This window comes from Oncorhynchus mykiss, chromosome 21 (genome assembly GCF_013265735.2).
Source record: "Oncorhynchus mykiss isolate Arlee chromosome 21, USDA_OmykA_1.1, whole genome shotgun sequence".
NCBI lineage: Eukaryota > Metazoa > Chordata > Actinopteri > Salmoniformes > Salmonidae > Oncorhynchus > Oncorhynchus mykiss.
This window is the reverse complement of record NC_048585.1, coordinates 13,635,344-13,656,946: the sequence shown is the minus strand read 5'-3', so window position 1 is coordinate 13,656,946 and position 21,603 is coordinate 13,635,344. Positions and strand designations below refer to the sequence as shown.

Below are 21,603 nucleotides of genomic sequence, written 5' to 3'. Positions count from 1 at the left end.
ATATTAATGTTAATGATTTTGGAATGAGATGTACTTTCCTTTTGGTCATGTAGTGTACGTTTTTAAAGAAAATAACAATTGAAATAAAAAATTACTTAAGTTACAAAATTGAAAATACATTCGTCCTCCAATGAGGGGGGTGGTAGGGGTAAAAAATGCGTTACACTCAGTCTGGTACAGTGTAAACATTACATGGGTCCTCCTATAACACTTAGCAACCTTATCAAACAGCACTACAAATACGCCACCTGCCAAGGACAGTAGGTGAGAGAAAGAAGCTTGTTGTGTGTATAGAACATTTCTGGGATCTTGTATTTCAGCTCATAAAACTAAAAAATATTTTGCATGTTGCGTTTCATATTTTTGTTTAGTGGATAATATTATTGTGTGTCTGTGTATGGGAGAGGGTGGGGTTATATCCTCCTCTTAACTTTTTATTGGAACAGGTTGTTTGTCAAATATAAAAAGCTCATTAATAATTATTTCATGGGGGTTGAAAGCTGTTTGCAGGGCTATATAAGAGGGACAAGTCTGTGTTCAACCAAACTGCAACCAAACGTATACCGTCACTCTACAGAGACATCATGAGAACCACTGCAGCCGTCCTATTGGTCCTCTGTCTTCTGACCATCAGTCATGGTAAGTTACCATCATCTGAAAAATATTTTTATAGGCAGCTCTACGTTAAACTTGGAATTGATCATCAAGTTGGCTCCATAATTTCATCCTCCTTTTTGTTGCTGTACTCTACTGATGTGTCTTTGATCTGGTGTCTCCATACCCTGGGACTGTCAGGAAATAGTGGCTATCAAGAATCTGATGCAGATCGATGCAGGACTGGGGCAAGTGGTTGCTACGGACACAAGTCAAACCCCCTACTACCTGGTAGGTAATGAATGGATCCGCCTGCCTGGTTCCCTGAGGCATATCACTGTAGGACCAACAGGGATCTGGGGTGTCAGCAACGGAAACCTCATGTTCAAGTATGTGGCCGGTAACTGGGTTCAATTTGCAAGCAAGTTGAGAATATTACTAAATTATGAACCCAGAGAACACCTGCTTCTTAGCTTTCCTGATTACCATCAGGGTAAATTATACATGTTAACATTATGCCATTGTAGGTCATTTGGAAGTACCCACAGATACATACTCCTTGTTTGCTTGTCTGTCTCTGTCTTTGTGGTCTTCAGCCGGTGTAAATCAGCTGGATGCTGGGGAGGACCAGTTTGTTGTGGTGGCCAACATGGACTATGTTCCAGGGTGTCTTTCAAGAAGTGCCTCACTTGGCTTCATGGGTGCTGACTCATCCCTTCGAGGGATAAGGTTGCCAGGAGCTGTGAAGTATTCTAGTTGCGGACATTTTGGGTGCTGGGCAGTCAACAAGAATGATGATATCTACTTAATGAGTGTCAGATCTGGGAAAGAGTGTGAGAGCTGGAGTAGAGTAGTAGAGGATAGAGAGTGTCAGTTATTTTAAAACTGTTTCATATTATAACTGTTGAAATTGTCCTAAAACCCTGATTGAATCTGTTCCAGTTGAATCAAGACTGCCAAAACAACGGGTGGAGACACATTGATGGCAAGCTTTCCATGATTGAGGTGGCAACTGATGGTAGTGTCTTTGGGGTCAACTCTGCAGGCCAAGTTTATACCAGGTAAGGTTGCAACTTAAATTTGTGTATGGTTCCACCCTTTCCCCCTCAACATTATTAACTTGAAAATGACTTGTAATTAGATCTTATAATAATAATGATATACCTTTATGAATAACTCTGGTCCTTACAGTACATGCTTTGTGAAGCGCTTTACACAAAAATTAAAACAGATGTATAAATAAAATCTGGTAAATATAAATCAGATCTAAATGTATAAGACTTATAAAGAAATGTGTACACAGTGTACAGTAAAATTAGCAAAGGTTGGGTATCCTTTAAAGCTACAGTTTGGGATTTAAAAAAACTACTTGGCCATCCCACCACTTGTTTTGGTAAACAGATGAGGTATGTAGCTAGAGAAATGTAACCATTCTCAAATTCATACATGGGGCTACAGATTGAATCAATATGGATCCATGGGAAAAAATGTATTTTTTTTTTAAACAACAAATTTTTTTTAAATAACATTGTTTAGAAACAATTGAATAAAAACATACATTTTGGCTTCTGATGCGGTTGTGTTAAGCTCAAGAGTCATAAGTAATATTCTTATAAAATCAATAGCTATATACAATTATTGAAGTCCAAAAACGTTTTATAAACTTTGAACGCAAACCCACCCCTTTCTTCAACACAGAGACGGCATCACGGCCAGTAAACCAGAGGGCACTGGATGGAGCAATGTCCCAATGTACATGCCAATGAAGCACGTGACCTACGATCTGGGCCGTCTTTGGGTCATCTCCAATTCTGGCTTCACCATGGTGTGCACACATTAGCCTCTCCTCTGCATCTGAAGGACGTTCGGGATCTGACAAGCTCACTTGCTAACTCATTGATCTCTCTGTCTGGAACAATCTCAATTCTCAACATTAATTCACAAGAATCATCACATTCTAATACCTATTGCTCTAACTATATTTTCAGTACTTTATCTCTATAAAAAATAAACACTGATCTTAATGATATTACAAAATAATTTATCAATGATGTTTTCTTACACAATTTGATAAGCAACAGCGTTATAAAAGTGTATTATTGATTAACACTTCAATTGAGCTTTGCCATGGCTGCTATTTGATCGTAGTGTAAACTTGGGCACGGTCACAATCCACATGGGTTTTGCTGTGCTTCAGAGGTCATCAATAGGATTGAATGGAATCCTTGTCATTATCTCATTATATAATATTTTCCCGCAAATAAAGCATCAATTTTGAAAATAATTTGTGTTTTTTTTAATCATATTGAACAGGGGGATTTAAGATAGCTCTGCAAATATACAGTTAAAGATCTGTTTTGTGAATCTTCTTACTTAGAAAGTTAAATATGACTAGAGTGCTACAGTACTACAGTGTGCAGGAACTGGTGAACCTTTAGTTCCCTGATTCATAGTTTGATTGGCAGCTGTCCTATTGGTGTCAGGTACATATTTGACAACACCTTTTACAGTGTGCTCTATTAAAGATGTGTAACTACCCACTAATCATTACATTACACTTTGAGGCAAATGTGTAATTTATTATTAACAAATGACTAGTTGCCTAGAATGTAAACATATTGTGGAAACTCTTTGCAGACCATATTGCTCTGTAAATAGCCTGACTAATCCCCCCCCCAATACTGAACATGTATTGACATGCAGCAGAGGGGGACACCTGCATAGAACTTCACAAACACTAAAGGATCAATCTGGGTCATTTCCTGCTGTTCCATGATCATTTCAATAAACCAGAGTTATAAAGCCTTCACTCTTAGAAATAAAAGGTGCTACAGTATGTGACGCCTTAAACAGTGTTCTTCAAATCAAATCAAATGTTATTGGTCACTTCCACATGGTTAGCAGATGTTATTGCAAGTGGAGCGAAATGCTTGTGTTTCTAGTTCTGACAGTGCAGCAATATCTAACATTTCATATCTAACAATTCCACAACAGATACCTGATACACACAAATCTAATTAAAGGAATGGAATAAGAATATATAATTATAAGTATATGGATGAGGAATTTCACCTGTCCTCGTTATTGTCTCCACCGTCTCCAGGTGTTGCTTGTTTTCCCCAGTGTATTTATCCCTGTGTTTCCTGTCTCTCTGTGCCAGTGTATTTATGGCTGTGTTTCCTGTCTCTCTGTGCCAGTTCGTCTTGTACGTCCAAGCCTACCAGCGGTTTTCCCGGTTTCCTGCTTGGCCTTTTCTCCTTTTGCTAGTCCTCCCGGTTCTGACCCTTGCTTGTTTTCTCGACTCCAAGCCTGCCTGACCCTTCTGCCTGTCCTGACCTTGAGCCGGCCTGCCCTTCGGTACATCCTGAACTCTGAACTGGTTTTGACCTTTTGCCTGTCCATGACCATTCTCTTGCCTATTCCCTTTGGATATATTAAACATCTTAAACTCCAACCATCTGCCTCCTGTGTCTGCATCTGGGTCTCGCCAGGTGTCATGATAACATTATGACAGGCTATATATAATTTCACCACATCAGTGCATTAGTTATGGGGGCTCCTGAGTGGCGCAGCGGTCTAAGGCACTGCATCTTAGTGCTAGAGGTGGCACTATTCCAGGCTGTATGACAACAGGCCGTGATTGAGAGTCCTGTAGGGCGGTGCACAATTGGCCCAGGGTCGGCCGGGGTCGGCCATCATTGTAAATAAGAATTTCTTCTAAACTTACTTGCCTTGTTAAATAAAGCTTAAATAAAAAATACAAATGATATAAAGTATCCATTTGAAGTAGAGTCATTTGTTAAATTACAGTCAGGTGTGAAAGTGAAACCATTGTGCAAATACTATAAAAGACTGAGATACTGGGAGATCCAATGAGAGTCTGAGATAATGGGAGATCCAATGAGATACTGGGAGATCCAATGAGATACTGAGATAATGGGAGATACAATGAGATACTGGGAGATCCAATGAGATACTGGGAGATCCAATGAGAGACTGAGATAATGGGAGATACAATGAGATACTGGGAGATCCAATGAGAGACTGAGATAATGGGAGATACAATGAGATACTGGGAGATACAATGAGATACTGGGAGATCCAATGAGAGACTGAGATAATGGGAGATACAATGAGATACTGGGAGATCCAATGAGAGTCTGAGATAATGGGAGATCCAATGAGAGACTGAGATAACGGGAGATCCAATGAGAGACTGAGATAATGGGAGATCCAATGAGATACTGGGAGATCCAATGAGAGACTGAGATAATGGGAGATCCAATGAGAGACTGAGATAACGGGAGATCCAATGAGAGACTGAGATAATGGGAGATCCAATGAGATACTGGGAGATCCAATGAGAGACTGAGATAATGGGAGATCCAATGGGAGACTGAGATAATGGGAGATCCAATGAGATAATTGGAGAGAGGCTGATCTTGCTCTATTCAAAGATGTGGCACAAGCTGCACTTAGCAGAGAGTGTTTTTAGAGACTGGTGGGACTTATTTAACAGAATGTACAGATTGGTTCATCAGATATCGTTTACCAACTGTCCAACTGTTGCCTGCCGTATAGCCACCTGATGCTCCACGACAGCACCATGCCAGCCAGTGTTCTGCATGCCCCAGGTGCCCTGGATTTTTAACAATGTTTGGTACAGACATGGACAACAGGGAGGGTAGCAGTTGTTCTGCTTCAGGTTCAAGGAGTCATGCCATTTCACTGAAACTTCCCCAGAGATGGTTCCTTAGCCACTGAAGATCTTCCTCTGTGGGCTCTTGGGACAGAGGGTTGTAGTCTTCGGCTCGGTATTTGTCTTCCACTGACTGCACCTGGTTGGGCACGGCTGGCTTCCTCCACTCGCATTACACATCTGTACAGCCGATATTGTGAACTGGCAAAATAGGCTGCATGGCTAAACTCACGAGGCCCACGGAGGCATTTGCATGTGATAGAGAGAATCCTCAGGCCACCTATAGAGAAATGACAAGAGGAAGGATGTTACGTGTCACATGCCTTTCAATGCATGACTGTGAACACCTTGAAATGCATTTGTTGTAAGAAATGTGGTATATCAATAAAGTTTGATTTGACTGATGACATTACAGCTGTAGAATATTTAATAAACTGTCATTTTCACACGAGGACAAGTCGTTTTTCCACAAACATTTAATTGATAACTTGGGATTTTATTACTACGTGTTATTACTACATTACTACATGTCAATCATATAGTGGGAAGGATCCTATAAATCCATCACCCTACTGGTAACTGTAGTTGATATTTAAACTAAATGTAGTCAGAGATGCTGTATAGAATGATGAGACAATCTTGACTCCGCCCTAACAATCAGAGTCCAAAAGGCGGGAAGGCAGGCTGTCTGTTTATCGCTGTATCCTTGTGTGGACAGGGTGTTGTCTTTTATAACCAATTCCGTCTCTGAGGCTGTTATTCGTCTGAGAGATAGCGTGATGGTGTCTGTTAAAACAGTCATCGTAACACCTTATTTGGATAATCCCAAGTAGATGGTTTGTAGATGGTCAATAACTTTCAACAACATTTCAACTAACCATCCACTAACACTAGTCTGAGCCTTACCCTAACCCTTACCCTAACCCTTACCCTAACCCTTATTCTAACCCTAACTGTAACCTTAACAAGCATTTGCTTATCAACAGTTTGTTGATTGTATGATCATCTACATGGGACTATCTAAATAAAGTGGGACCACATTCCCCTTTATGCCTTGATTAACACCATGTTATTATCTCTCATATTGAACTGAACAGAAATATAAACGCAACATGCAACAATTTCAATTTTTTAACTCAGTTGCAGTTCATATAATGAAATCAGTCAATTGAAATAAATGAATTAGGCTCTAATCTATGGATTTCACATGACTGGGGATACAGATATGCATCAGTTGGTCACAGATGCTTTAAAAAAAAAGGTAGGGGTGTGGATCAGAAAACCAGTATCTGCTGTGCAGTGACACATCTCCTTCGGAAAGAGTGGATCAGAATGTTGATTGTGTCCTGAATGTTGTCTCATTCCTCTTCAATGTCTTATCGAAATTCCTGGATATTGGCTGGAACTGGACCACGCTGTTGTACACATTGATCCAGAGCATCCCAAACATGCTCAATGTGTGACATGTCTGGTGATTATGCAGGCCATGTAAGAACTGGGACATTTTCAGCTTCCAGGAATTGTGTACAGATATTTGTGACATGGGGCCGTGCGTTATCATGCTTAAACTTGAGGAGATGGCGGCAGATGAATGTCACGACAATGGTGTCTCTGTGCATTCAAATGGCCATCGATAACATGGTATTGTGCTCGTTGTCTGTAGCTTATGTCTGCACATACCATAACTCCACCGCCACCATTGGGCACTCTGTTCACAACGTTGACATCAGCAAACCACTCGCCCACACGACAGCATACACGTGGTCATACTGCAAAATTCTCAATAATGACGTTGGACGTGGATTATGGTAGAGAAAATAACATTAAATTCTCTGGCAACAGCTCTGGTGGACATTCCTGCAGCCATCATGCCAATTGCACACTACCTCAAAACTTGAGACATTTGTGGCATTGTTATGTTACAAAACTGCACATTTTAGAATGGCCTTTTATTGTCCTAAGTACAAGATGCACATGTGTAATGGTCATGCTGTTTAAACAGCTTCTTGATATGCCACACCTGTCAGGTGGATGGATTATCTTGGCAAAGGAGAAAGTCTTACTAACAGGGATTTAAACACATTTGTGTGCAAAATTTGAGCAAAATAAGCTTTTTTGTGCGTATGGAACATTTCTGGGATATTTCAGCTCATGGAACATGGGACCAACACTTGTTGCGTTTTTGTTCGGTGTATATTATTATAGTGTGTGTGTGTGTGTGTGTGTGTATGTGTGTGTGTGTGTGTGTGTGTGTGTGTGTGTGTGGAGGGTGGGGTTATATTGCCAGGTCGCAGTTGTAAATGAGAACTTGTTCTCAACTCTCCTACCTGGTTAAATAAATGTTAAATAAATGTAAAAAAATATCCTCCTACAATGAACTTTTCCTTGGAACAGGTTGTTTGTCAAATAGAAATAACTCATTCATGGTTTTATGGGGGTTCAAAGCTGTTTGCAGGGCCGCAATATATAAGGGGACAAAGTCTGTGTTCAGCCAAACTGCAACCAGACTTATACTGTAGATCGACAGAGACATCATGAGAGCCACCGCAGCCGTCCTATTGGTCCTCTGTCTCCTGGCCGTCGGTCACGGTAAGTTACCAGCATCTGAAAACATATTTAATAGGTAGCTCTACATTAAACTTCAAATTGATCATGAAGTTGGCTCCATAATTTCATCCTCCTTTTTGCTGGTTTACTCTACTCATGTGTCTTTGATCTGGTGTCTCCATAGCCTGGGACTGTCAGCCTGTAGTGGATATCAAGAATCTGATGCAGATCGATGCAGGACTGGGGCAAGTGGTTGCTACGAACACAAGTCAAATCCCCTACTACCTCGTAGGTAATGAATGGATCCGCCTGCCTGGTTCCCTGAAGCATATCACTGTAGGACCAGCAGGGATCTGGGGAGTCAACAAGGCAGACTCAATCTACAAGTATGTGGCCGGTAACTGGGTGCAAGCTGCAGGTAAGTGGAGAGCATTACTCAATATTTATCCAGAGGACACCTGCTTCTTAGCTTTCCTGATACCATCAGACTGTTGAACAAATTATTAATGTTTTACAAGTTTAACTTAATGCCATTGTAAGTCATTTGGCAGTACTCACAGAACAGTCCTACTTGTTTGCTTGTCTGTCTGTCTTTCTGTCTTTGTGGCCTTCAGGCAGTCTGAAGCAGTTGGATGCTGGAGGTGACCAATTTGTTGTGGGGGTTAACATAAATGATACACCATACTGTCGGACACGTAGTGCCACAGTTGGCTACAAGGGACCTGACTCACCTTTTCCATGGACAGGATTGCCAGGAGCTGTGAAGTACAACAGTTGTGGACCCTTTGGGTGCTGGCAGTCAACAAGAATGATAATATCTACTTAATGAGTGTAAGATCTGGGAAAGAGTTTGAGAGCTGGAGCAGAGTAGTAGAGGATGGAGAACCTCAGTTATTTTAAAACAGTTTCATATTATAACTGTTGAAATTAATGTTTGTTTCCAGAATGTGAACAGAGACACCTGTCAAAACAACAGGTGGAGTCAAATTGACGGCAAGCTTTCCATGATTGAGGTGGCAACTGATGGTAGTGTCTTTGGGGTCAACTCTGCAGGCCAAGTTTCTACCAGGTAAGATTACTACTCCATTTTTGCATGGTTCCACCCAATAACTCACTTGAAAATGACTTGTAATAATAATGATATACCTTTAATAATAATTCTGGTACTGTACATACTTTGTGACATGAAGATCTTTACAGAAACATTTAAATAGATGCATAAATAAAATCTGATCTAAACTTATAATATACTTATAAAGAAATGTGTAGATAGTGTAAGGTAAAATATGTCAAAGTTGGATGTACTTTAAAGCTACAGTTTGTGATAAAAAAACAAGTACACAGACACCCCGCCACTTGTTTTGGTAAACAGCTGAGGAATGTAGCTAGACAAATGTAACCTTTGTCAAATGCATAGATGAATCTATGGATGCAAGGACAGACCATCCAAGAAGAAAATGTTTTTTGTTTGTTTTAAACATGTCTTTTTAAAGCTATACAATACAATAACATTGTTTTCAAACAATTGAGTACAAGCTTACATTTAGGCTTCTAATGCAGTTATATTCTTCAAAAATCAATGGCTATATACAATTAATAAAGTCCAAAAGATGTATGCACTTTATAAATATTGATGAGCTTAAAACATAAAACCCACCCCTTTCTTCAACACAGAGACGGCATCACAGCCAGTAAACCAGAGGGCACTGGATGGAGCAATGTCCCAATGTGCATGCAAATGAAGCATGTGACTTACGACCTGGGCCGTCTTTGGGTCGTATCCAAGTCTGGCTTCACCATGGTGTGCACACATTAGCCTCTTCTATGTAGCTGAAGACCGTTTGCGATCTGACAAGCTCACTTGCTAACTCATTGATCTCTCTTTCTGGAACAGCCTTCTGCTTGAGAATTGAGGACATGAATTCATTAGAATCCTTCTTACTAAAACTGTTTCCTTCATTCGAAAAAACTATATATTTTTAGTACTTTATCTCTATCAATAGTAATCATTGACTGTACTGAGGTTTAACTTCTTTTTATCAATGTAGATGTTTTCTCCCACAAAACTGACCACCAACAGCCTTGTAAAAGTTGTATTATTTTCTTGAAGACTCCTTGATTAACACTTAGAGGTTTGCTAATTCTGCTATTGACCGTAGTGTAAACATGTGCCTTCCAATGTCATCAATAGAGTTGATGTAATCCTTGGCATGGCTTATTATCTCATATCATATCATTTCCCACAAATAAAGCATTAATTTTAAAACTCATTTCTGTGTTTTGAACAGAGGAATTTAAGATCAACTGAAACTTGAGAGATCTGTTTTGTGATGATGTTTTTTGCCACTAGAACCACACGGAGGATTCAAATAATATGACCTTGATGAGTTGATTATTTGAATCAGCTGTGTAGTGCTGGGGGAGAACATTCACTCCTGTGGGTTCTGAGGACCTAGTTTGGGAAATGCTGCCATAGGAAGTCCCACTGTTAGGAATAGAGGTAGGGAAGTGGCAGGGCCACAGTTCAACAGTCCATTTCCACTATTTCTATCTCACCCATAGGGAGCAGTAGTAGCCAGGCCAGGTGCTTTGAGTGCCGACAGGGTTGAAGGCTTACAGGTGTGAGTGATGGATGGGGAGTCTCAGGAATGAAGCTGGAGGAGGAAATGGTGACTGTGCTTGAAGAAGCTGCACTGGATCTGGCCAAACTGTCCACGTCAGAAGTAACATGTATTAATCTTCTGAGCAGGTCTCCTGCCAAAGGTTTTACAGCTGGAGCCTCATTGGATAAAGAAGAGAAGTACCTTAGTCAGTAAATCCTAGGATTGGTCAGTGCACTTTGCCTGACCCGTATGGTATATGGAAGGAAGGAGAAAAGCCTGTTGATATTATTGTTGGAGACTACCTGAGTATGTGAAGTTTGGATATGTGAGGAATGTGGTGAGAGCATTTGTGTCCAAACCATTACAGTGTGGGAATTGTAAAGGATATGGTCACGTGTCAAATGTTTGCAGATGGGAGAAGTATGATATTGAAGAATCTGTGAATGGAAAATGTTGCAACTGTGGTGGGGATCATACTTCGGACTTCCTTGAGTACCCTGTTAGGGGTGAAAGAGGTCGAGGTGTCAAGGGTCAGGGCTGAGCAGCAGATCTCCTATGTGGAGGCAGTGAAGAGATTCGAAGGGGAAAGAGACAACATTAATGAAGATGTGGCTGTGGATGCAGTTTGAAGTTTGATTTCAGGGCTGAGCAGCAGATCTCCTATGTGGAGGCAGTGAAGAGAGTCAAAAGGGAAAGAGACAACATTAATGAAGATGTGGCTGTGGATGCAGTTTGAAGTTTGATTTTGTTAAGTTATTTTCTGTTATGATAGTTTGAGATGTTATACTTTTTTTCAAATAATGTTTTCCCTCTTGGGATCCTTATTATCTGCCCGCTCAGTGGGCGGCGGAATCCACATATAACTTTTGTGAACGCCATTATAGCATAGAAGAAAAGTGATTGATGGGTGATTGACAATTTGAGAGCTGATTGAGAGTAGACTCCTAACTCAGCAGGGGGTTCCCACATGCTTTTGAATCCTTTTTGTTCTCAAATGATATATTATTTGTCACCATGAACATCATTAACCTGGTTGGGCTGGCTGACGACAGAATGTTGACCAAGCTCACCTTAGACTCCGGTAAGTACATTAGCTCCCCTTGGAACATATACAGAAAACACCCGGTTTGCCTAACTCAATATTTTACATTACATTTCAACAGACTGGTTCATTTGTCCTAGTTTCTCTAGATGAAGCTAAAATAGGAGCTGGTGTAGGTTGACTACTTGCAAGCCATTATCAATCTTCTGTAGAAAGGGGCACATACCATCTAGGACCCTCAAACCCTGGACCTCGAAGCCAATTCCACTGCGTTTTTTTTGTTGTTGCCCTCTAAACAGGGACGGCTTTAGAACTGGGACACCAGGTGGGTGCAATTCATTATCAGGTAGAACAGAAAACCAGCACGCTTCGGACCTCGTAGGGAAAGCGTTGAATAGCCAGAATTTGGAATTTATAACTGTGATATATCCATTTGGCATGACAGGTTGACGTTTCTTGGGATGAATCTTGTCCTGGAGGCAGAGCGGTTTTCGCTGGATGGGCCAGATGCAAAGTCAAAATTGGCTACTATCATAAAAACTCATGAAAAAAATATACTTTTTGGTCTTCACGTTAGGGTTAGTCATAAGGTTAGTATGATGAAGGCTAGTATTAGATTTGATGACTTTGTGGCTGTGCCAGCTAGTGACCACCCTGCAGAGTTGCTTCCAGTACAAGAGTCGTCCCATTAATTGCCAACCTGCGTTGATGAGACAGTTTCCACTAAATCAGGAGTACCAAAGATCATTCCATGGATGGGCCATTGTCTGCTGGATTTTGGATTACGCTTTCAATTAAACCCTAGACAACCAGGTGAGGGGTGTTTTACTAATTAGTGACCTTAATTCATCAATCCGGTACAAGGGAGGAGCGAAAACCCGCAGAAACTCTGAGTAGACTCCTAACTCAGCAGGGGGTTCCCACATGCTTTTGAATCCTTTTTGTTGGAATGAGTTTGATACCCCTGATTTAGTGGAAACTGTCTCGTCAACGCAGGTTGGCAATTAATGGGATGACTCTTGTACTGGAGGCTGCTTTGCAGGGTGCACTAGCACTAGCTATGCACTAACTAATTATCATGCCAAGCTACATGCTAAAATCGTAGTGAAAATCAAGAGAAGAGACAGGAATGTTTGATAATGCAGGAAAGTGAAATTCTCTGCCGAGTCCACAACAACCAGATGTTATGGTTTTCAGGGGAAATGGAAAGAGCCTGTGATGAGATTGTTGATTGGAGTTTAACAAGGTGACACTTAATGTAGCAGGCATAAACGAAACGCCTGAAACTTCTATTGATCCCCAACATCAAGGGTGTCAAACTCATTCCTTGGAGGGCAGTGTGTCTGCAGATTTTTGCTCCTCCCTTGTAATGGATTGATGAATTAAGGTCACTAATTAGTAAGAAACGCCCCTCACCTGGTTGTGTAGGTCTTAACTGAAAGACAATAACAAAAAACCCACAGACACTCGGCCGTCCATGGAATGAGTTTGACCCCCTTGATTTAAGGGATCTCTACTGCCCTACCAAGCAAAAGAGCAGTAACCGCTCATAGTGAAACTGAGAAGAATTACTTCAAAGTTGTTTTATTGTCCAGCCAAATGAATTGTAGGCAGATCATTGGAGATGTGGTTACGTTGTCTTATGAGGAGGTCATTTTTTATTCATATTGGCCCTGACCTCTGACATGACCTATGATCCTAGACGGCAGTTACTGCCTTCTTGTGTTAGTATATTTATGTGTATGTGGCTGTCAGTGTCATATAGTTTGATACTTGTATCAGCAAAGAACAATAAATAATTCCAAGGTCTTCCATAGACACTACAGCCCAATGCTCAGTGAAACCAAGGTAAATGCCACTAACTGACGTGAGTGATGCCAGTTTCTGCCCTTTTCCTTGGTTTCACTAACTTTTTGCAGTTACTGTAAACATGAACCCCCATTTTCTCCATGATACAACACAGTTGAGGCGGGATATTTGTCCACATGATAAAGCATGTATTTGATGTAGAAAAAAAGTTACTGCTCTTACTGCTCTTTTGCTTGGTAGGACAGTATAGTAGTTTCAAGCGTTTAGTTTACTCCTGCTACGTTAGGTTACCTTATATGAGAGATAGCATTGTGGTGCCTGTTAACATTCCTTCTGCCTCCAAGAGGATATTATCAGAGTGTAGAAACGTAGGCACCGTCATGTTGCACACAATGCACATTGGTTTAGTTATTTTTCAGTGAATCCAATCCTTGTCATAGCTCATCATCTCTCATATTACCTCACGATTTTTCACAAATAAAACATTGAGTTTAAAAAAAATGTTGTTCAATTATTAAGATGATTTCCTCCAAGGTAAATGCTGTAGAACTCGACTAATTTCTGGTTTTGCCATTTGAAACCCCTCTGGTTACTGGTCTGCCTCTCTATCGTCAAGGCTACCGCCAACACTAATACGCCCCCAGGTATCTGTTATGTTGATTCCAAAAAGCCTTTGACATCTTACGGTTTATGTGCTTTACACTTCCTCATGAAATAGTTCAACTTTAACTGGCAGGTGATTCAATGTGTCATTTGAATATCGTGACATTTGTTTTAACTTCATGATGAAACTGTTCTTTACAATGGGTATCACTATTCAAGATGTTTTATACTCTTTTAAGGAGGGAAGGGCAAGATACAGAGAAACGAGGATAGAGAGGGGGATAAAAATAACTTTTGTATACATAGTGTATGTGTGGACACCCCTTCAAATGAGTGGATTTGGCTATTGTTGTTGACAATTGTATAAAATTGAGCTCACAGCCATGCAATCTCCATAGACAAACATTTGCAGTAGAATGGCCTTACTGAAGAGCTCAGTGACTTTTGATGTGGCACCATCCAAGGATGCCACCTTTCCAACAAGTCAGTTCATCAAATTTGTGCCGTGCTAAAGCTTCCCCGGTCAACTGTAAGCGCTGTTATTGTGAAGTGGAAAAGTTTAGGAGCCACAACGGCTCAGCCAACGAAGTGGTAGGTCACACAAGCACACAAAATGGGACCACAGAGTGCTGAAGTACTTAACATCCGAAAATCGTCTGTCCTCAGTTGCAACACTCACTACAGAGTTCCAAACTGCCTCTGGAAGCAGTGTCAGCACAAGAACGGTTCGTCGGGAGCTTCATGAAATGGGTTTCCATGGCCGAGCAGCTGCACACAAGCCTAAGATCCCCATGCATAATTCCAAGTATTGTCTGGAGTAGTGTAAAGCTCACTGGAGCAGTCGAAACCCGTTCTTTGGAGTGATGAATCACGCTTCACCATCTGTCAGTCCAACGGACAAATCTGGGTTTGGTGGATGCCAGGAGAATGCTACCTGTCCGAATGCATAGTGCCAACTATAACGTTTGTTGGAGGAAGAATAATAGTCTGGGTCTGTTTTTCATGGTTCGGGCTAGACCCCTTAGTTCCAGTGACGGGAAATGTTAACGCTACAGTATACAATGACATTCTAGACGAGTCTGTGCTTCCAACTTTGTGGCAACAGTTTGGGGAAGGCCCTTTCCTGTTTCATCATGACAATGCCCCCGTACACAGAGCGAGGTCCATACAGAAATGGTTGGTTGAGATTGGTGAGGAAGAACTTGACTGGCCTACTCGCCCAACATCAGTGCCCAACCTCACTAATGCTTTTGTGGCTGAATGGAAGCAAGTCCTCGCAGCAATGTTCCAACATCTAGTGGAAAGCCTTCCCAGAAGAGTAGAGGCTGTTATAGCAGCAAAGGGGTGACCAACTCCATATTAATGCCCATGATTTTGGAATGAGATTTTTGACGAGCAAGGTGTCCACATACCTTTGGTCATGTAGTGTAAGTGTTTAAAGATTATAACAAATTAAATAAAAAATAACTTAAATAAAAACAAAAATACATTTGTTCTCCAATGAGGGGGGTGGTAGGGGTGTAAAATGTGTTACACTCAGTCTGTACAGTATAAACATTATACGGGTCCTCCTATAACACTTAGCAACCTTATCAAACAGCTCTACAAATACGCCACCTGCCAAGTACAGTAGGTGAGAGAAATAAGCTTTTGTGCGTATGGATCATTTCTGTGATCTTTTTATTTCCACTCATAAAACACAGGACCAACATGTTGCGTTTTTTATTTTAGTTCAGTGTATATTATTATTGTGTGTCTGTGTGGGAAGGGTGGGGTTATATCCTCCTCTCGTTAGTGTTTCCTTGGAACAGGTTGTTTGTCAAATATAAATAGCTCATTAATAATGATTTGATGGGTGTTGAAAGGTGTTTGCAGGGCTGCAATATATAAGGGGACAAAGTCTGTGTTCAACCAAACTTATACTGTAGATCTACAGAGACATCATGAGAGCAACTGCAGCCGTCCTATTGGTCCTCTGTCTCCTGACCATCAGTCACGGTAAGTTACCATCATCTGAAACATGCTTGATCAACTTGGAACGGATCATGAAGTTGGCTACATGATTTCATCCCCGTTTTTGTTGCTGTACTCTACTGATGTGTCTTTGATCTGGTGTCTCCATAGCCTGGGACTGTCAGATTGTAGTGGCTATCAAGAATCTGATGCAGATAGATGCAGGACTGGGACAAGTGGTTGCTACGGACACAAGTCAAATCCCCTACTACCTGGTAGGTGATGAATGGATCCGCCTGCCTGGTTCCATGAGGCATATCACTGTAGGACCAGCAGGGATCTGGGGTGTCAGCAACGGAAACCTCATGTTCAAGTATGTGGCCGGTAACTGGGTTCAATTTGCAAGTAAGTGGAGAACATTACTAAATTATGAACCCAGAGAACACCTGCTTCTTAGCTTCTTGATTACCATCAGGGTAAATTATACATGTTAACATTATGCCATTGTAGGTCATTTGGAAGTACCCACAAATGCATACTCCTTGTTTTCTTGTCTATCTCTGTCTTTGTGGTCTTCAGCCGGTGTAAATCAGCTGGATGCTGGGGGGGATGAGTTTGTTGTGGTGGCCAACATGGACTATGTTCCAGGGTGTCTTTCAAGAAGTGCCTCACTTGGCTTCATGGGTGCTGACTCATCCCTTCGAGGGATAAGGTTGCCAGGAGCTGTGAAGTATTCTAGTTGTGGACCTTTTGGGTGCTGGGCAGTCAACAAGAATGATGATATCTTCTTAATGAGTGTAAGATCTGGGAAAGAGTGTGAGAGCTGGAGTAGAGTAGTAGAGGATAGAGAGTGTCAGTTATATTAAAAATGTTTCATATTATAACTGTTGAAATTGTCCTAAAACCCTGATTGAATCTGTTCCAGTTGAATCAAGACTGCCAAAACAACGGGTGGAGTCACATTGACGGCAAGCTTTCCATGATTGAAGTGGCAACTGATGGTAGTGTCTTTGGGGTCAACTCTGCAGGCCAAGTTTATACCAGGTAAGGTTGCTACTGAATTATGTGTATGGTTCCACCCTTTCACCCCTCAACATTATTAACTTGAAAATAACTTGTAATAAGATCGTATAATAATAATGATAAACCTTTATGAATAACTCTGGTCCTTACAGTACATGCTTTGTGAAGCGCTTTACACAAAAATTTAAACAGATGTAGAAATAAAATCTGGTAAATATAAATCAGATCTAAATGTATAAGACTTATAAAGAAATGTGTACACAGTGTACAGTAAAATTAGCAAAGGTTGGGTATCCTTTAAAGCTACAGTTTGGGATTTAAAAAAAACAACTTGGCCATCCCACCACTTGTTTTGGTAAACAGATGAGGTATGTAGCTAGAGAAATGTAACCATTCTCAAATTAATACATGGGGCTACAGATTGAATCAATATGGATCCATGGGAAAAAAGAAAAAACAATTGAATTAAAGCTTACATTTTGGCTTCTGAAGAGTCATACGTTTTTTTGTGTTTTTTTTTTAAAAGTGGTGGATCAGCTTAATATTGCAGAAAGATTGTTGCTTCCATCAAAGTAATTGTTTGCATAATTTCCAATCCCCCATATATTTTTGGGGTAAATATATATATCCAAACACGCATGCATACATGTACACATACAGTATATAGATACACATACCTATATAGACATACATACTTTTTAAAAAGAATATACCTTTATTATTATCCCCCCCAAACCCTACCGCCGATCCCCCAACTGGAGTAAACTAATAAACACTTCGCTTTTTACCTTCAATTTATACATCTTATACACATTTTACAGACACATTCTATTTTACAATAGTTATTTTTTGTTTGTTTTTAGTCCTTCCTCTATTTCTATTTGTAACTGTGCTATTTCACAAAAGTTCTGAACCTGTATACATTTTACAGACCCCGTAGGATTTACATGGTTTATCTTGCTATTAGTCCCACCCTTCATCTCCATTCAACCTCTCCCATCTATCTCTCAACATCATCCAGTCCCACCCTTCAGCTCCATTCAACCTCTCCCATCTATCTCTCAACATCATCCAGTCCCATCCTTCTGCTCCATTCAACCTCTCCCACCTATCTCTCAGCATCATCCAGTCCCACCCTTCAGCTCCATTCAACCTCTCCCATCTATCTCTCAACATCATCCATTTTGGATTTCTATTTGCAATATATTTTTCAACTGTGCCGTGATGCTTCACAAAATAATTGAACCTTTCTATTCTCATAGCTTCTACAGATTGTAAATTAAAAATAAATTATATTATAATCAATATTATTGATTGATTGACTATGGCTTTTCAAGTCACCCAGTATTGCTATCTGCAGCGTTAGTTCTAGGCAAATGTTGCAATTCTTCAGCCATTCCTGGACCTGTGACCAAAAACGAGCTACATATGGACCATACCAAAATAAATGATCTAATGACTCTGCCTCCTCACAGCAGAATCTGCAGAGCTGGGAAGATTGTATCCCCCATATATATAACATTCAATTAGTTGCAAGAATTGTGTATAGTAATTAAAATGTAAAAATGTGAAGTTTTGAATCCGGCGTTGTTTTGCGTATCGATTCATAAACCATGTGCCATAGAATGGGTACATCCAAAATCTCTTCCCAACTATTTTGCAATTTATAGGGCACAGCTGTCAGTTTTTTGGTCCTTAAATGAAATTGGTATATGTTTTTATTTATCACACTTTTCTTTAACCATTTATGTTCTTTAATACAGGGCCGACATACAAGTTCCTTACTTTTTTCCCCTTCTACTTGCCTCTTCCATTTTTGTGGTAATGCTGCAATTAATTGGTTGTAATTTTGGGTAGAGCAGACATTTCCATATGTCTGTGTTAGCTGCATGTGTGACATAACTCCACCAGTCCTATTTATGATATCATTCACAAAAATGATACCTTTTTTAAACATTTCTCCAAAAAAATATAATTTTTAAATCAATTAGTATATTTGAATTTAACCACAATATTTGTTGTATTATTTGTTGTCTTTTCAGGTGGATTAAACTGAAATTGCAACCAACTTTCTAAGGCTTGTTTAAAAAAGAAAGATATTTTGGAGATTATTTCCTTTTCAAACAACCGAAAGTGGGCAGGTGTAATATGAAAAAGGCCCTTCTTGAACATAGGATGAGACATTCCTACCAATTTACTAGAGAACCAGTTTGCATTTAAGTATAACTTTTGTATGACTGATGCCTTTAGTGAAAGGTCTAATGCTTTAATATTTAATCATTTCTGCCCTCCGAATTCATATTCGTTATATAAATAGGCCCTTTTAATTTTATCTGGCTTGCCATTCCAAATATAATTGAATATTTTATGTCCATATAATTTAAAAAGCAGGTCACTAGGTGCAGGCAAAACCATAAGCAAATAGGTAAATATGACTAAAGAGTTAATCAGGGTGATTTTCCCACAAATAGACAGGTCTTTTCCCTTCCATGGTAGCAAGATCTTATCTATTGTTGCTAACTTTCTATATCAATATATTGGAGTGAGATCATTTCTTTATTTTGGAATTTGTATACTGATTATGCCCACATCTCCGTCAGACCATTTTATTGGTAAACTACAAGGTAATGTACAATTTGCATTTTTTAGTGATCCAATACGTAATATAGTACACTATAGTACACTAATTTGGTTTTAATCCAGAGAACATAGAAAAAGTATCTAGATCCTCTATGAGGCTGTGGAGAGACTAATTGTGGTTTTAAAAGAAAACATGAATCATCAGCGTACAATGACACCTTAGTTTTTAAGCCACGGATTTCTAATCCCTTAATATTATTGTTTGATCTAATCTTAACAGCTAACATTTCAATGGCAATAATAAATAGATATGCCGATAGTGGACAACCTTGTTTTACTCCTCGTGACAGTTTAAACCTTTCTGAGATGTAGCCATTATTTACTATTTTACACCTAGGGTTAATATACATAACCTTAACCCATTTCACAAGAGAATCCCCAAAATTGAAATATTCTAGGCATTTATATATAAACTCCAGTCGTACTTTATCAAAAGCCTTCTCAAAATCAGCTATGAAAACCAGACCTGGTGTCCCAGATATTTCATAGTATTCTATTATTTCCAGTACTTGTCTTATATTATCTCCAATGTATCGTCCATGTAATATCTGACAATACTTTTTAAATTCTATGCGCCAAGCATTTGCTAGTATTTTTGCATCACAACACTGAAGTGTAAGAGGTCTCCAATTTTTTAAATGGACTGTATCTTTATATATACCACTTTTGTCCTGTTTCAGTAATAATGATATCAGACCTTCTTGTTGCGTGTCTGATAATCTACCATTTATATAGGAGTGGTTAAAACATGCTAATAATGGTCCTTTGAGTATATCAAAAATATAATTGTATACTTCCACTGATATGCCATCCAGCCATGAACTTTTCCCATCCTTAAAGGCCCCAATTGCATCAAGCAGTTCCTCCTCTGTAATTTGTCCTTCACATGAGTCTTTCTGAACAGATATTAATTTTTCATTATTATTAGGAAAGAATCCATACAATTAATTTCAGTTAGTGGAGATGGAGGAGCCTGAAACAAAAACATATTCTTAAAGTACTTTACTTCCTCTTTCAAAATATAATTTGAGGAATCATGCGTGACTCCATCATTTGTAACAAATTTTAATAAAAACATTTTGGTAGCATTTCTATATTGAAGATTGAAAAATAATTTGGTGCATTTTTCCCCATATTCCATCCAGTTCGCTTTATTTTTATAATATATTACACTGGATCTTTCTTGAAGAGTCATAAGTTATATTCTTAAAAAATCAATGGCTATATTCAATTATTAAAGTCCCAAAAATGTTTTATAAACTTTGAACGCAAACCCCACCCCTTTCTTCAACACAGAGACGGCATCACGGCCAGTAAACCAGAGGGCACTGGATGGAGCAATGTCCCAATGTACATGCCAATGAAGCACGTGACCTACGATCTGGGCCGTCTTTGGGTCATCTCCAATTCTGGCTTCACCATGGTGTGCACACATTAGCCTCTCCTCTGCATCTGAAGGACGTTCGGGATCTGACAAGCTCACTTGCTAACTCATTGATCTCTCTGTCTGGAACAATCTCAATTCTCAACATTAATTCACAAGAATCCTTCACTCTAAAACCTATTGCTCTAACTATATTTTCAGTACTTTATCTCTATAAAAAATAAACACTGATCTTAATGATATTACAAAATAATTTATCAATGATGTTTTCTTACACAATTTGATAAGCAACAGCGTTATAAAAGTGTATTATTGATTAACACTTCAATTGAGCTTTGCCATGGCTGCTATTTGATCGTAGTGTAAACTTGGGCACGGTCACGATCCACATGGGTTTTGCTGTGCTTCAGAGGTCATCAATAGGATTGAATGGAATCCTGGTCATTATATAATAATTTCCTGCAAATAAAGCATTCATTTTGAAACTCACTTTAGTGTGTTTGAAATCATATTGAACATGGGGGATTTAAGGTTGCTCTGCAAAGATCTGTTTTGTGAATCTTCTTACTTAGAAAGTTTAATAAGACTACAGTGCTACAGTGCTACAGTGTGCAGGAACTGGTGAACCTTTAGTTCCCTGATGCATAGCTTGATTGACAGGTGCCTTATGGATGTAGTGCCAGGTACATATTTGACAACACCTTTT

The 21,603-nt window shown here is 39.6% G+C and overlaps 2 protein-coding genes and 1 pseudogene across 3 annotated transcripts; all 3 read left to right on the top strand.

The window, feature by feature from the left end:
* The first annotated feature begins 203 nt into the window (after nt 1-203).
* On the top strand, nt 204-2,561 carry LOC110499747 (fish-egg lectin). 2 transcript variants are annotated; one of them, XM_036956993.1, is made up of 6 exons: nt 204-264; nt 501-639; nt 796-885; nt 1,191-1,336; nt 1,537-1,655; nt 2,293-2,561. In XM_036956993.1, exons 2-6 carry the CDS (start codon nt 585-587, stop codon nt 2,432-2,434), a joined length of 552 nt encoding a protein of 183 aa, XP_036812888.1. In that variant the 5' UTR covers nt 204-264; nt 501-584; the 3' UTR covers nt 2,435-2,561. The 2 variants fall into 2 exon arrangements, with proteins under 2 accessions (XP_036812888.1, XP_021432484.2); XM_021576809.2 differs by having other exon boundaries at nt 223-264; nt 782-1,015; nt 1,191-1,408; nt 2,293-2,560.
* Nucleotides 2,562-7,756: 5,195 nt separating this feature from the next.
* Nucleotides 7,757-10,092, top strand: LOC118936327 (annotated as a pseudogene).
* Nucleotides 10,093-15,798: 5,706 nt separating this feature from the next.
* LOC110499749 (fish-egg lectin) lies at nt 15,799-21,386 on the top strand. Its single transcript, XM_021576814.2, has 5 exons — nt 15,799-15,895; nt 16,022-16,255; nt 16,430-16,647; nt 16,776-16,894; nt 20,810-21,386. The coding sequence occupies exons 1-5, from the start codon at nt 15,841-15,843 to the stop codon at nt 20,949-20,951; spliced, it is 768 nt and encodes a 255-aa protein (XP_021432489.2). The 5' UTR covers nt 15,799-15,840; the 3' UTR covers nt 20,952-21,386.
* Nucleotides 21,387-21,603: the final 217 nt, after the last annotated feature.